Source organism: Salvelinus fontinalis, chromosome 14, assembly GCF_029448725.1.
Source record: "Salvelinus fontinalis isolate EN_2023a chromosome 14, ASM2944872v1, whole genome shotgun sequence".
Lineage (NCBI taxonomy): Eukaryota > Metazoa > Chordata > Actinopteri > Salmoniformes > Salmonidae > Salvelinus > Salvelinus fontinalis.
The window spans coordinates 31,548,187-31,562,528 of NC_074678.1; the positions used below are offsets into that span (position 1 = coordinate 31,548,187).

General features: G+C 42.7%; 1 protein-coding gene across 2 annotated transcripts in view; it reads left to right on the forward strand.

Annotated features, from left to right (window-relative positions):
• The first annotated feature begins 9,295 nt into the window (after positions 1–9,295).
• LOC129810634 (protein ENL-like) overlaps positions 9,296–14,342 on the forward strand; it is a 32,736-nt gene continuing 27,689 nt past the window's right edge. For both annotated transcript variants that reach the window (XM_055861339.1, XM_055861340.1), the window contains exon 1: positions 9,296–9,408. In XM_055861339.1, the coding sequence (XP_055717314.1) occupies positions 9,397–9,408 (12 nt within the window). In that variant the 5' untranslated portion in view covers positions 9,296–9,396. The remainder of the gene's footprint in view (positions 9,409–14,342) is intronic.

A 14,342-nucleotide genomic window follows, 5' to 3' on the forward strand; every position in this document is an offset into this window, starting at 1 on the left:
CCTGACATTTAATCCTAGTAAAAATGTCCTGTCTTAGGTCAGTTAGGATCACCACTTTATTTTAAGAATGTGAAATGTCAGAATAATAGTAGAGAGAATGATTTATTTCACCTTTTATTTCTTTCATCACATTCCCAGTGGGTCAGACGTTTACATACACTCAATTAGTATTTGGTAGAATTGCCTTTAAATTGCTTAACTTGGGTCAAACGTTTCGGGTAGCCTTCCACTAGCTTCCCACAATAAGTTGGGTGAATTTTGGCCCATTCCTCCTGAAAGAGCTGGTGTAACTGAGTCAGGTATGTAGGCCTCCTTGCTCGCACACACTTTTTCAGTTCTGCCCACAAATCTTCTATAGGATTGAGGTCAGGGCTTTGTGATGGCCACTCCAATACCTTGACTTTGTTGTCCTTCAGCCATTTTGCCACAACTTTGGAAGTATGCTTGGGGTCGTTGTCCATTTCGAAGACCCATTTGCGACCAAGCTTTAACATCCTGACTGATGTCTTGAGATGTTGCTTCAATATATCCTCATAATTTTCCTGCCTCATGATGCCATCTATTTTGTGAAGTGCACCAGTCCCTTCTGCAGCAAAGCACCCCCACAACATGCTGCTGCCACCCCCGTGCTTCACGGGTGGGATGGGGTTCTTCGGCTTGCAAGCCTCCCCCTTTTTCCTCCGAACATAACGATGGTCATTATGGCCAAACAGTTCTATTTTTGTTTCATCAGACCAGAGGACATTTCTCCAAAAAAGTACAATCTTTGTCCCCATGTGCAGTTGCAAACCGTAGTCAGGCTTTTTTATGGCGGTTTTGGAGCAGTGGCTTCTTCCTTGCCGAGCGGCCTTTCAGGTTATGTCGATATAGGACTCGTTTTACTGTGGATATGGCTACTTTTGTACCTGTTTCCTCCAGCATCTTCACAAGGTCCTTTGCTGTTGTTCTGGGATTGATTCGCACTTTTCGCACCAAAGTATGTTCATCTCTAGGAGACAGAACGCGTCTCCTTCCTGAGCGGTATGACGGCTGCGTGGTCCCATGGTGTTTATACTTGCATACTATTGTTTGTACAGGTGAACATGGTACCTTCAGGCGTTTGGAAATTGCTCCCAAGGATGAACCAGACTTGTGGAGGTCTACAATTTTTTTTCTGAGGGCATGGCTGATTTCTTTAGATTTTCCCATGATGTCAAGCAGAGGCACTGCGTTAGGTAGGCCTTGAAATACATCCACAGGTGCACCTCCAATTGACTCAAATTATGTCAATTAGCCTATCAGAAGCTTCTAAAGCCATGACATCATTTTCTGGAATTTTCCAAGCTGTTTAAAGGCACAGTCAACTTAGTGTATGTAAACTTCTGACCCACTGGAATTGTGATACAGTGAATTATAAGTGAAATAATCTGTCTGTAAACAATTGTTGGAAAAATTACTTGTGTCATGCACAAAGTATATGTCCTAACCGACTTGCCAAAACTATAGTTTGTTAACAAGAAATTTGTGGAGTGGTTGAAAAACAAGTTTTAATGACTCCAACCTAAGTGTATGTAAACTTCCGACTATTTATTTTTTATCTACCTCTTTTTACTGCTGTGTTTTGTATTAGAATCCTTACTAAAATAACACATATTTGGAAACCCACCAGAAATCCCTCCTAAAGATGTTAAATCATTTGGTACATTGTAGACATGTTTTCAAAGTCCTATTCCTAACTGGTCCAACACAAAGAAATTGGCACATGATATTCATAAACTGTCAGAGGCAACAGTGACGTCTAGGGGACAGACTATCCATTGGGCAAAAACTGGTTGAATTAACATTGTTTCCACATGATGTTGAATCAATGTGGAAACTGATTGGTTTTGCAAAAAGTAATCCATGTAAGGGCATTTTGTATTTGTTTTTTACCCAACTGTTAACCTAGATCCAATGGCATAGTGACATTTTGTGTTGATTTCACGTTGAATTCATGTTAGTTGACAACTCACCCGAATGTAAATCTAAACTAGACGTTAAACTGATGTCTGTGTCCAGTGGGTACAGTATTTCTAAAATATTATTTTGTAAGCTCTGTAAAGTTGTAAATATGTAACAACCATTGACTTACGCATGGCTAACAACAACCCCTATGAATGAGCTACACTGAGTGTACAAAACATTAGGAACACCTTCCTAATTTTGCATTGCACCCCCTTTTGACCTCAGAACAGCCTCAATTCGTCGGGGCATGGATTCTTCAAGGTGTCAAATGCGATCCACAGGGATGCTGGCTCATGTTGATTCCAATGCTTCCCACAGTTGTGTCAAGTTGGCTGGATGTCCTTTGGGTGGTGGACCATTATTGATACACACAGGAAAGCATTGCAGTTCTTGACACACTCAACTTAAAGGCAATTCATTATTTTGTCTTGTCCATTCACCCTTTGAATGGCACACATTTGAATGGCACACATTTGAATGGCACATATTCAATCCATGTCTCAATTATCTCAAGGCTTAAAAATCCTTCTTTAACCTGTATCCTCCCCTTCATCTACACTGATTAACGTGGATTTAACAGGTGACATCAATAAGGGACCATAGCTTTCACCTGGATTCACCATGTCAGTCTATGTCATGGAAGAGCAGGTGTTCATAATGTTTTGTACACTCAGTGTATATACAGGATGTGTGTGTGTGTGTGTGTGTTTGCACATTTTATACAATTCTATTGATAAACCCCTTTCAGTGATGACTCAATCAAACATGGTAACCACTTCAACCACGGAGACGCAAAACAGGGATTGACTAAATTATAACATTTATATATCTCTGACATCCAGATGGGAGTTTCATAAAGACTGATCCATGCCTCAAAGACTGGATCAGTGTGAGTGACACAGAGAGGCCAGGGCTGATAGAAAGCTCTGACCCTCTGTCCAACAGCAGTGGCCTGGTCATCACACATCAAAGTGTCCCCCGCTACAGGCCCACTGCGGAGTGCCTCTAGTCCCTGTGTCCCTGAAAAGCTGAGGACGTCTTCTATTAGGAGCTATGCTGCTCTCTATTCAGATTACCCATTGGAAATAGACCCAGTACACCACCACATTTGAGGCACTAGAGAAAGAAGATTGAGTCTGTCTTTTGTAATCTTTGCATCACACTCTGCTTAAAGAAATGCAGCTCGGGTCAAGTCAAGGGGTGAGAGTTTGGGATGGACGCCTACTCAATCTGTGGCATGGTGGATCTCACTGTTGTTTTTATTCAGCACTTGCTCCTGAACGTAAAGCAGTGGAAGTTCAAATCAAATCAAATGTTATTTGTCACATACACATGGTTAGCAGATGTAAATGCGAGTGTAGCGAAATGCTTGCGCTTCTAGTTCCGACCATGCAGTAATATCTAACAAGTAATCTAACAATTTCATAACACTACCTTATACACACAAGTGTAAAGGAATGAATTAGAATGTGTTCATAAAAATATATGGATGAGCGATGGCCGAACGGCATAGACAAGATGCAGTAGATGGTATAGAGTACAGTATATACATATGAGATGAGTAATGTAGGGTATGTAAACATTATATTAAGTGGCATTGTTTAAAGTGGCTAGTGATACATTTATTACATCCAATTTTTTATTATTAAAGTGACTAGAGATGAGTCAGTATGTTGGCAGCAGACACTCAACGTTAGTGATGGCTGTTTAACAGTCTGATGGCCTTGAGATAGCTGTTTTTCAGTCTCTCGGTCCCTGCTTTGATGCACCTGTACTGACCTCGCCTTCTGGATGATAGCGAGGTGAACAGGCAGTGGCTCGGGTGGTTGTTGTTCTTGATGATTTTTCTGGCCTTTCTGTGACATCGGGTGGTGTAGGTGTCCTGGAGGGCAGGTAGTCTGCCCCCGGTGATGCGTTGTGCAGACCTCACTACCCTCTGGAGAGCCTTACGGTTGTGGGCGGAGCAGTTGCCGTACCAGACGGTGATACAGCCCGACAAGATGCTCTCGATTGTGCATCTAAAGTTATTATGGTATCAAAGCAAACACAGACATATTTGGGTGTTTTGATATAGGCCTATATGCAATATCCTGTGGGCCTATGTAATGCTATGCTATGCAATACTCAGTATTGCCTCGAAGCAAATCCATAAAAAAAAAAAAAATGTCATCCATTACTAGAAATCAATGTCCTTAATTTCTACGATCAATGTCAATGTCACCAACGAGTGTTATGTATTGCAATATAAATGTTTCAATTTCGATTATGTTTCAGTTTCAATAATGTTCCTCATATATCCCAAATTGGCATGCATCCACCTAGGTACTTTCAACTGGGGACAAGAACTCCTTTGGGAATATGATTTTCATTTGTGATTCAATAGACTGTTATAGGCTAAATTAACGTCAGTTTTATGAGATATTCACACATTTTTTTATTTTTTATTTTATTTTTTAAAAATCTGTGAATATATCAGATCACTGCTTTTACATTGATTTATCCAATGTGCCTTTCACATCTGGATCCACGTCCTTATTGCTTTATTTATTAAGACAAGCTCCCAACCTGGACTCAGAGGTAGACGTAATATAGTAAACGAAAATCAAGGACACTCAAATTAGTATGATACAATATGTTATGTTTGGTTTGGTATGTATTAATTTGTGGATGTCCATCATCCATTTCGTATGATATGTTACTAATTACAATTCCTATGATATTCTACGAATTGCAATTCGTACAATATGTTCTGAATTTGCAATACATATGATATGCGGTGCAGTCTGCCCAGTCCATTACCGGGGGCAAACTACCTTAGTATCTTAGTCAATTAATGTTTACATATCTACCATTACTCATCTCATGTGTATAAACCGTATTCTATACTATTCTACGGTATCTTAGTCACTTAATAATGATTACATATCTTGCATTACTCATTTCATATGTATATACTGTTTTTTTATACTATTCTACTGTATCTTAGTCCTTTCCGCTCTGACATCGCTCATCCATATGTATATAGTCTTAATTCAATCCTACTTAGATTTGTGTGTATTGGGTATATGTTCTGTAATTTGTTAGATATTACTTGTTAGATATTACTGCAATGTTGGAGCTAGAAGCACAAGCATTTCACTACACCCGCAATAACATCTACGAATCACGTGTATGTGACCAATACATTTTTATTTGATGTTACAAATTCCAATTTGTTGTGGCTAACGTTAACGTTAGTTAGGTGGCTAACATTAGCTAGGCTATGGGTTAAGGGTTAAGGTTAGGAGTTAGGTTAATGATTAATGTTATTTTTTATTTTATTTTATTTCACCTTTATTTAACCAGGTAGGCTAGTTGAGAACAAGTTCTCATTTGCAACTGCGACCTGGCCAAGATAAAGCATAGCAGTGTGAACAGACAACAACACAGAGTTAAACATGGAGTAAACAATAAACAAGTCAATAACATGGTAGAAAAAAAAGAGAATCTATATACAATGTGTGCAAAAGGCATGAGGTAGGCAATAAATCGAATAATTATAATTTAGCAGATTAACACTGGAGTGATAAATCATCAGATGATCATGTGCAAGTAGAGATACTGGTGTGCAAAAGAGCAGAAAAGTAAATAAATAAAAGCAGTATGGGGGGTGAGGTAGGTAAATTGGGTGGGCTATATACCGATGGACTATGTACAGCTGCAGCGATCGGGTAGCTGCTCGGATAGCAGATGTTTAAAGTTGTTGAGGGAGATAAAAGTCTCCAACTCCAGAGATTTTTGCAATTCGTTCCAGTCGCAGGCAGCAGAGAACTGGAAGGAAAGGCGTCCAAATTAGGTTTTGGCTTTAGGGATGATCAGTGAGATACACCTGCTGGAGCGCGTGCTACGGGTGGGTGTAGCCATCGTGACCAGTGAGCTGAGATAAGGTGGAGCTTTACCTAGCAAAGACTTATAGATGACCTGGAGCCAGTGGGTCTGACGACGAACATGTATCGAGGGCCACCCGACTAGGGCATACAGGTCACAGTGGTGGGTCGTATAAGGTGCTTTAGTAACAAAACGGATGACACTGTGATAAACTAAATTCAGTTTGCTGAGTAGAGTATTGGAAGCTATTTTGTAGATGACATCGCCGAAGTCGAGGATCGGTAGGATAGTCAGTTTTACTAGGGTAAGTTTGGCGGCGTGAGTGAAGGAGGCTTTGTTGCGAAATAGAAAGCTGACTCTAGATTTGATTTTGGATTGGAGATGTTTGATATGAGTCTGGAAGGAGAGTTTGCAGTCTAGCCAGACACCTAGGTACTTATAGATGTCCACATATTCTAGGTCGGAGCCGTCCAGGGTGGTGATGCTAGTCAGGCGTGCGGGTGCAGGCAGCGAACGGTTGAAAAGCATGCATTTGGTTTTACTAGCGTTTAAGAGCAGTTGGAGGCCACGGAAGGAGTGTTGTATGGCATTGAAGCTCGTTTGGAGGTTAGATAGCACAATGTCCAAGGAAGGGCCAGAAGTATACAGAATGGTGTCGTCTGCGTAGAGGTGGATCAGGGAATCGCCCGCAGCAAGAGCAACATCATTGATATATACAGAGAAAAGAGTCGGCCCAAGAATTGAACCCTGAGGTACCCCCGTAGAGACTGCCAGAGGACCGGACAGCATGCCCTCCGATTTGACACACTGAACTCTGTCTGCAAAGTAGTTGGTGAACCAGGCAAGGCAGTCATTAGAAAAACCGAGGCTACTGAGTCTGCCGATAAGAATATGGTGATTGACAGAGTCGAAAGCCTTGGCCAGGTCGATGAAGACGGCTGCACAGTACTGTCTTTTATCGATGGTGGTTATGATATCGTTTATTACCTTGAGCGTGGCTGAGGTGCACCCGTGACCGGCTCGGAAACCGGATTGCACAGCGGAGAAGGTACGGTGGGATTCGAGATGGTCAGTGATCTGTTTGTTGACTTGGCTTTCGAAGACCTTAGATAGGCAGGGCAGGACGGATATAGGTCTGTAACAGTTTGGGTCCAGGGTGTCTCCCCCTTTGAAGAGGGGGATGACCGCGGCAGCTTTCCAATCCTTGGGGATCTCAGATGATACGAAGGAGAGGTTGAACAGGCTGGTAATAGGGGGTGCGACAATGGCGGTGGACAGTTTCAGAAATAGGGGGTCCAGATTGTCAAGCCCAGCTGATTTGTATGGGTCCAGGTTTTGCAGCTCTTTCAGAACATCTGCTATCTGGATTTGGGTAAAGGAGAATCTGGGGAGGCTTGGGCGAGTAGCAGCGGGGGGGGGGGGGGGGGGGGGGGGTTGCAGGGCTGTTGGCCAAGGTTGGAGTCGCCAGGAGGAAGGCATGGCCAGCCGTTGAGAAATGCTTGTTGAAGTTTTCGATTATCACGGATTTATCGGTGGTGACCGTGTTAACTAGCCTCAGTGCAGTGGGCAGCTGGGAGGAGGTGCTCTTGTTCTCCATGGACTTTACAGTATCCCATAACTTTTTGGAGTTAGCTTTCCTGACTGACTGCGTGTATTGGTTCCTGACTTCTCTGAACAGTTGCATATCGCGGGGGCTCTTCGATGCTATTGCAGTTCGCCACAGGATGTTTTTGTGCTGGTCGCCTAGAGCGTTGGGGACAAGGAATAAAAGGAGCAGATTTATGGGCGTGGTAGAATAGATTCTGGGCATAATGTGCAGACAGGGGTATGGTGGGGCATGGGTACAGCGGAGGCAAGCCCAGGCACTGGGTGATGATAAGAGAGGTTGTATCTCTGGACATGCTGGTCTCAATGGGTGAGGTCACTGCATGTGTGGGAGGTGGGACAAAGGAGGTATCAGAGGTACGGAGAGTGGAACTACGGGGTCCATTGCAAACCAAAACAATGATAACTAGCCTGAACAACAGTATACAAGGCATATTGATATTTGAGAGAGACATACAGTAAGGCATAAAGTGATTGCAGGTCTTGATTGGGAGAGCTAGCTAAAACAACAGGTGAGATAACAGCAGCTAGTCAGCTAACACAGCAACAGCAGGTAAAAATGGCGACGACTAGGCAGAGAGGGTCGGATTAACTACACACAGAGCCTGAGTTAAAACACAGAGCCGACAAATAAAACCCAAATAAACAGAATGGAGTACCATGAATTAATGGACAGTCCGGCAGGCATCAGCTATGTAGCCAAGTGATCATAGTGTCCAGGGGGCAGCCGTAGATGGAGCAGGGAAGCCGCCACTACGCTAGCACGCGGCGTTTAAAGTTAGTAGCCCGGGGGGTGGTCTGCTCAGACGGAGGGGGTCTGCTCAGACGGAGGCCGGTTGAGGGCACAGCGGATGGGGTATTCGTCTGCAGACCAGACGTGGTAGTGTCGACAGAGAATCCAAGCCGGATGGCGATGGTGAAAGAGGTATTGTAGAATTGTGTTTGCTAACTGGTGCTAGCTTCGTGGCAGTGGTGCTAGCTGCAAGCTAGCTGTGAGGATCAGAAGTAGTGGCTCAGGGATTACGGTAGGAATCCGGCGTTAAGGTGGAGAGACAGTCCGATGCTGGTAAATTGGAGAGTAATATCCAGGCTAATAACAGGGCTGGTGTCTGTGCAGAAGGTAAAAGCTGCTAGCAGCGGCTAAAAATGACTAAATAGCTTGCAGCTGATTAGCCGGTTAGCTACTGCGGGTTCTTGAATGTGTTCCAAAGTTAAAAAATAATAGCGATTCCGTATCACATTGGGTGAGGTAGGTTACCGGAAGGTATAATCGAGATAAAAATCGAAAAGAGATAGATTTTTATTTATTTATATATATATATATATATATATATATATATATATATATATATATATATACAAGAAATACGAAAAATACAAACGTACACGAGAGGATGAAACAAAACACGTCTACACTGCTACGCCATCTTGGATTGCTAATGGTTAGGGGAAAGGTTAGCTAACATGCTAAGTAGTTGCAAAGTAGCTAAAAAGTAGTAGGCCTAAGTAGTTGCAAAGTTGCTAATTAGCTAAAATGCTAAAGTTGTCCTTTGGGTTGTTAGACATTCGCATTATACACCCACCCCGACCAGCCATCCTCCTTTTGTTTTTCATTTACTATGCTACGTCTAGTCTATGAGACCAGCCTTCCCTGTCACTCCTAGATGCTACAGAAAATACTTGGAATGTATTTGCCGCTCGTGAGAAGTCCCACCTCTGAAGTGCTATGGTTGGTTCAATACAAACTACTTAAACTTTTGCCTATCTGATTGGATAAGAAAGCTTTCTGTTTTGGTTGCTTGCCAGCAGCCGTCTGGAAGGGGAGGGGTGCTGTCTGGCTTCCGGTTTTAGGCTGAATTTGACACACAATGAGGTGCAGGGAACAACCTATCGCGAAACGTCGCTGTAAATAAATAGAACAATCACTGAAGCCACAGAATCATGGAGAATCAGGTAAAGTTACTTTTATGTCCCCTCGTGAATCCTGAACTTCTAACCGAAAGAATGCTAGAAGGCTGCGCCCGGGACAGAAATGAATGCCTGGTGCTCAAAAAAAAATCCTGCTAATCGAACTCATAGTTGGCTCACGCGCTTTGCTAGCTAGCCACACATCTTTATTTGACATAGCGAGCTGGCTAACGTTAGCCTCACTCAGCATTGCTAGCTAGCCACACAATCAGACGGGAATACAAAGGGATTTCTTGCTTGCTTGTGTATTATGGCATAATATATTGTGAAAGTAAGACATACTCACTCCTTACTCGGTTCGTAACCTAATTTAGCTCGAGCTACCTGTTAGGGACGCTCTCGCGGCCCTTCACTATAAGGCACCGGTGGAAAGGATTGATCTTTCCATGTCTGGGTGGAGGGGTGTGTATCTAGCGGCGAGGAATTGAAAAGCGGGAATCACATCACCAGTTTAAAGGCAAAGATTGTGCACGAATGAAGATATTTGAATATCGTAGATACAAATTGCGTGCTTAACAGCTAGCTGGAGACTGTGGTTGGTTGGGTGAAAACATGAAAGAACATCCATGAACTATGTCCACATCGATGTCCATCTTATTTTTTCAAAATATAATGTCAGTAATTCCGCTGTTACTCTAGGTAGGAGTTTGAATGCATGCTGATCATGAGAATGCAAACTCTATTTCCATATCAAAGTCAGTGACTCATGGCATGAACTTGTCGGAACATGTCACTGTCCGGTGTTACCCCTTTGAAGAATGGAATTCCGTGACAAGGACTCATATTTTTAGCCTGATTACCCATAGTGGCAAAAAAAAAAAAAACTATCCATCATCAACAACCATGAAACATCTAAGAAGATAGTCATTGTATTTGTGTGCATTTCAAGTTTTGTCTCTATAGTCTGAAATCTAGACCACCACAATTATTTGGTTTTGCTAAAACTGCCCTCTGGCTACATTCCTTATTTCAGGAGATGTTGTTGTGCACCATAACGTCTGTGCTCTGTCATTGAACAAATTGTGCTATTATCAAAATCACAGTTCAATTCACAATAATACACCTGCGATGGTCATGTTCAAACCAGATAGTGGTGGGATAGTTGCATGCTTTGTAATTGGAGTAGACCTCTGTAAGGATCTCTGTAAGGGCTGTGGTGTCTGGTAGGGCCTGTCCACCCATACAGAGCTCAAAGTTCTGCAGGTGTGTCTGTTCTGTTGATGGAGTAGTCTGTTTTCATTGTCTGTGTGCCTCATCAAAGGAGACTTTAAGATTATTTTTCCTTTGGTCATGTTATTTTCATGGCACGTGGGGGTTCATTGTTGTAAGAGCCTGCTTGTCTGCCAAGGAGTTCATTTCCTAGGGGGGTTCACTTGCCACAGTAATGTTGTATTTTGTTATCTTGTTCTTGCTGGGAAGTGGGAAGTAAACCAAATTAAATTATGGAATGTCATTCTGCCTCTGTGAATTCTTTTGTCATGAATCAAGAATCTTTATTGCATAAGTCAATGTCAACAATCTCAGACCTATTTTGTTATGATCTGTGAGGGTCAGTGTATGAATTGCGGGTTGTCTCTTAGCTGTATTTGGTGATGGCCAGGGGTCCTGGGGAGCTGGTTGGTTGATGTGGAGGGGCTCCATGGCTGCTGCACTGACCCAGGGTGTGGTAGAGTCTGGAGTTAAAGGGCATTACCGCCACAGAATGGCCGGGCGAGACGCTAGGGAGGCGGTGTGTGAGGCTGAGAGTGCCAGACCAGCTCATCTCAATCCTGTCCCCTAATCTCTCCACTCAGTCACAGCTCATGAGCACTGCGGAAAGAAGGGGCCAAATCCCCACATTCTTCAGGCATGGACATAAAGTGCCTTCTCCACCCCCCCCCCCCCGCGTCTCATGTCCGTCCAACTACTAACATTTTTCTTGAAAACGAACCCCAGTCTATGTAGTCTGTCTTTCATCTCAGAACAACAAACTTTTTGAAATTGTAGTATGGAATTATTTTCCTTTGCAATGCAGCTGTTTTTACTCAATGTCATATAATTTGTGGGTAACAATTAAGTGACTTACTGTGATTGTTTTCAATAAAATGGTCAGAAAGAAACAACTTGTGATGAATTTTAGATGTGATAACCAAGATGGCGTAGCAGTCAGATGTCTATTGTCCTCGTCGTGTCCCGTGTATGTCTTTTTTATATCTTCGCATATATTTTTCTTAACCTCAACATACTCTCCTGCAATCTGCCTCACCCAATGTGGTATGGGTCTGCTATTTTCTTTACTTTTGAACCGGAACCCCCAACAAAAGCTAGCCAGATAGCGTCCCACATATCCCAGAGAAGTTAACGTCCCACTTGGCCCAAAGCCAGTAAAAATGCAGAGCGCCAAATTCAAATAAATTACTATAAAATCAAACTTTCATGAAATCACACATGAAAGATACCAAATTAAAGCTACACTTGTTGTGAATCCAGCCAACATGTCAGAATTCAAATAGGCTTTTCGGGGAAAGCAAACGATGCTATAATCTGAGAATAGCAACAGAGTAAACAAAGAGAGAGAAGCATATTTCAACCCTGCAGGCGTGACACAAAACGCAGAAATAACAATATAATTCATGCCTTACCTTTGACGAGCTTCTGTTGTTGGCATTCCAATATGTCCCATAAACATCACAAATGGTCCTTTTGTTCGATTAATTCCGTCGATATATATCCAAAATGTCCATTTATTTGGCGCGTTTGATCCAGAAAAACACCGGTTCCAACTTGTGCAACGTGACTACAAAATATCTAAAAAGTTACCTGTAAACTTTGCCAAAACATTTCAAACTACTTTTGTAATACAACTTTAGGTATTTTTTTTTTACGTAAATAATCGATAAAATTGAAGACGGGATGATCTGTGTAAAATACAGGATTAAAACAAACTGTAGCTAGCTTTCTGGTCATGCGCCTCTATCTAACAGTACACTTCAAGTGACTCTCGTTCAAGATGGCTGTACTTCTTCATTACACAAAGGAAAAAACCTCAACCAATTTCTAAAGACTTTTGACATCCAATGGAAGCGTTAGGAACTGCAAGAAGGTCTGGATTCCCAATGAAAACCCATTGAAAGTGACCAAAAAAAGAAAATCTGAATGGTTTGTCCTCAAGTTTCACCTGCTAAATAAGTTCTGTTATATTCACATACATGATTCAAACAGTTTTAGAAACTTCAGAGTGTTTTCTATCCAAATCTACTAATAATATGCATATCTTTGGTTATTACTGCATTGTCGGAACTAGAAGCACAAGCATTTTGCTACACTCGCATTAACATCTGCTAACCATGTGTATGTGACAAATAAAATTAGATTTGATTTGATTTCTTATCTTCTGGGGATGAGTAGCTGGCAGTTGAATTTGGGTATGCTTTTCATCCAAATGTGAAAATGCTGCCCCGTATCCTAGAGAAGACTAGCTAGTAGTCAGCTACCATTAGCCCGGACAACTCTCGCCAGTCTGCACAGCGCGACTCAAACCAGAGCAAATCAGACTTATTTTTCTCCATATCTCCGGATTCCTACCACAAGCTCTGGACATTTTCACCTGGATCATCGCAGCTAGCTAGCTGCTATCCGAGTGGCCACTCCTGGCTAACGTCTCTGTCCCGAAGCAATTAGCCTGGAGCTAGCCTTTGCTAGGCCCATCTCACGGCTAGCCGAAGAGGTCCATCAGCCACTCCTTGGGCTACAATACCTATTTTGTCAATTGGCCTGGACCCCCGCCGACCCATCACGACTGGACTACCGACGTAATTCGCACAAGAGGGTTTATCAACTGGTACCTCCGCCGCAACGTCCCCTGAATGCCCATCTGCTAGCCGCGGCCCGCTAGCTGTCTAGAGCATATCGGACTGCTAGCTTAAGTGGCCCATCGGACAAATTCTTTGGCCACTATACCTATTTTGCTAATTGGCCTGGACCCTTTTACCACACGGAGCCCTGCTGATCCACTACGACTGGTCTGCCGACGTAACAGCACGAGGGGGCTACAACAGACTTCTTCCGTCGCAACGTCCCTCTAAGGCCCTTCTGCTAGCTTGCAAGCCCCGACCCGCTAGCTGCCTGAATCGCTGTGTCTCCGGCCCGAGCCACTCACTGGACCCCTATGATCACTCGGCTACGCATGCCTCTCCCTAATGTCTATATGCCTTGTCCATTACTGTTTTGGTTAGTAATTATTGCCTTATTTCACTGTAGAGCCTCTAGCCCTGCTCAATACGCCTTAGTTAACCTTTCTAGCGCAGGCGTTCTGCTAGCGGAGCCCCTCGACAACATTCCGCTGAAAAGGCAGCGCGGGAAATTAAAAATATTTTTGAGAAATATGTAACTTTCACATATTAACAAGTCCAATACAGCAAATTAAAGATAAACATCTTGTTAATCTACCCATCGTGTCCGATTTCAAAAGGGCTTTACAGCGAAAGCACAACATATGATTATGTTAGTTCAGAGCCAAGTCAAAAGAACACACAGCCATTTTCCCAGCCAAAGATAGGAGTCACAAAAAGCAGAAATATAGATAAAATTAATCACTAACCTTTGATCTTCATCAGATGACACTAATAGGACATCATGTTACACAATACATGTATGTTTTGTTCGATAATGTGCATATTTATATCCAAAAATCTCAGTTTACATTGGCGCGTTACGTGCAGTTATGTTTTGATTCCAAAACATCCGGTGGTTTTGCAGATAGCCACAGAAATCCCAGAAATACTCATAATTAACATTGATAAAAGATACAAGTGTTATTCGCAGAATTAAAGATAGACTTCTCCTTAATGCAACCGCTGGGTCAGATTTCAAAAAAACTTAACGGAAAAAGCATAATCTGAGTACGGTGCTCAGAGCCCAATCCAGCCAAAGAAATATCC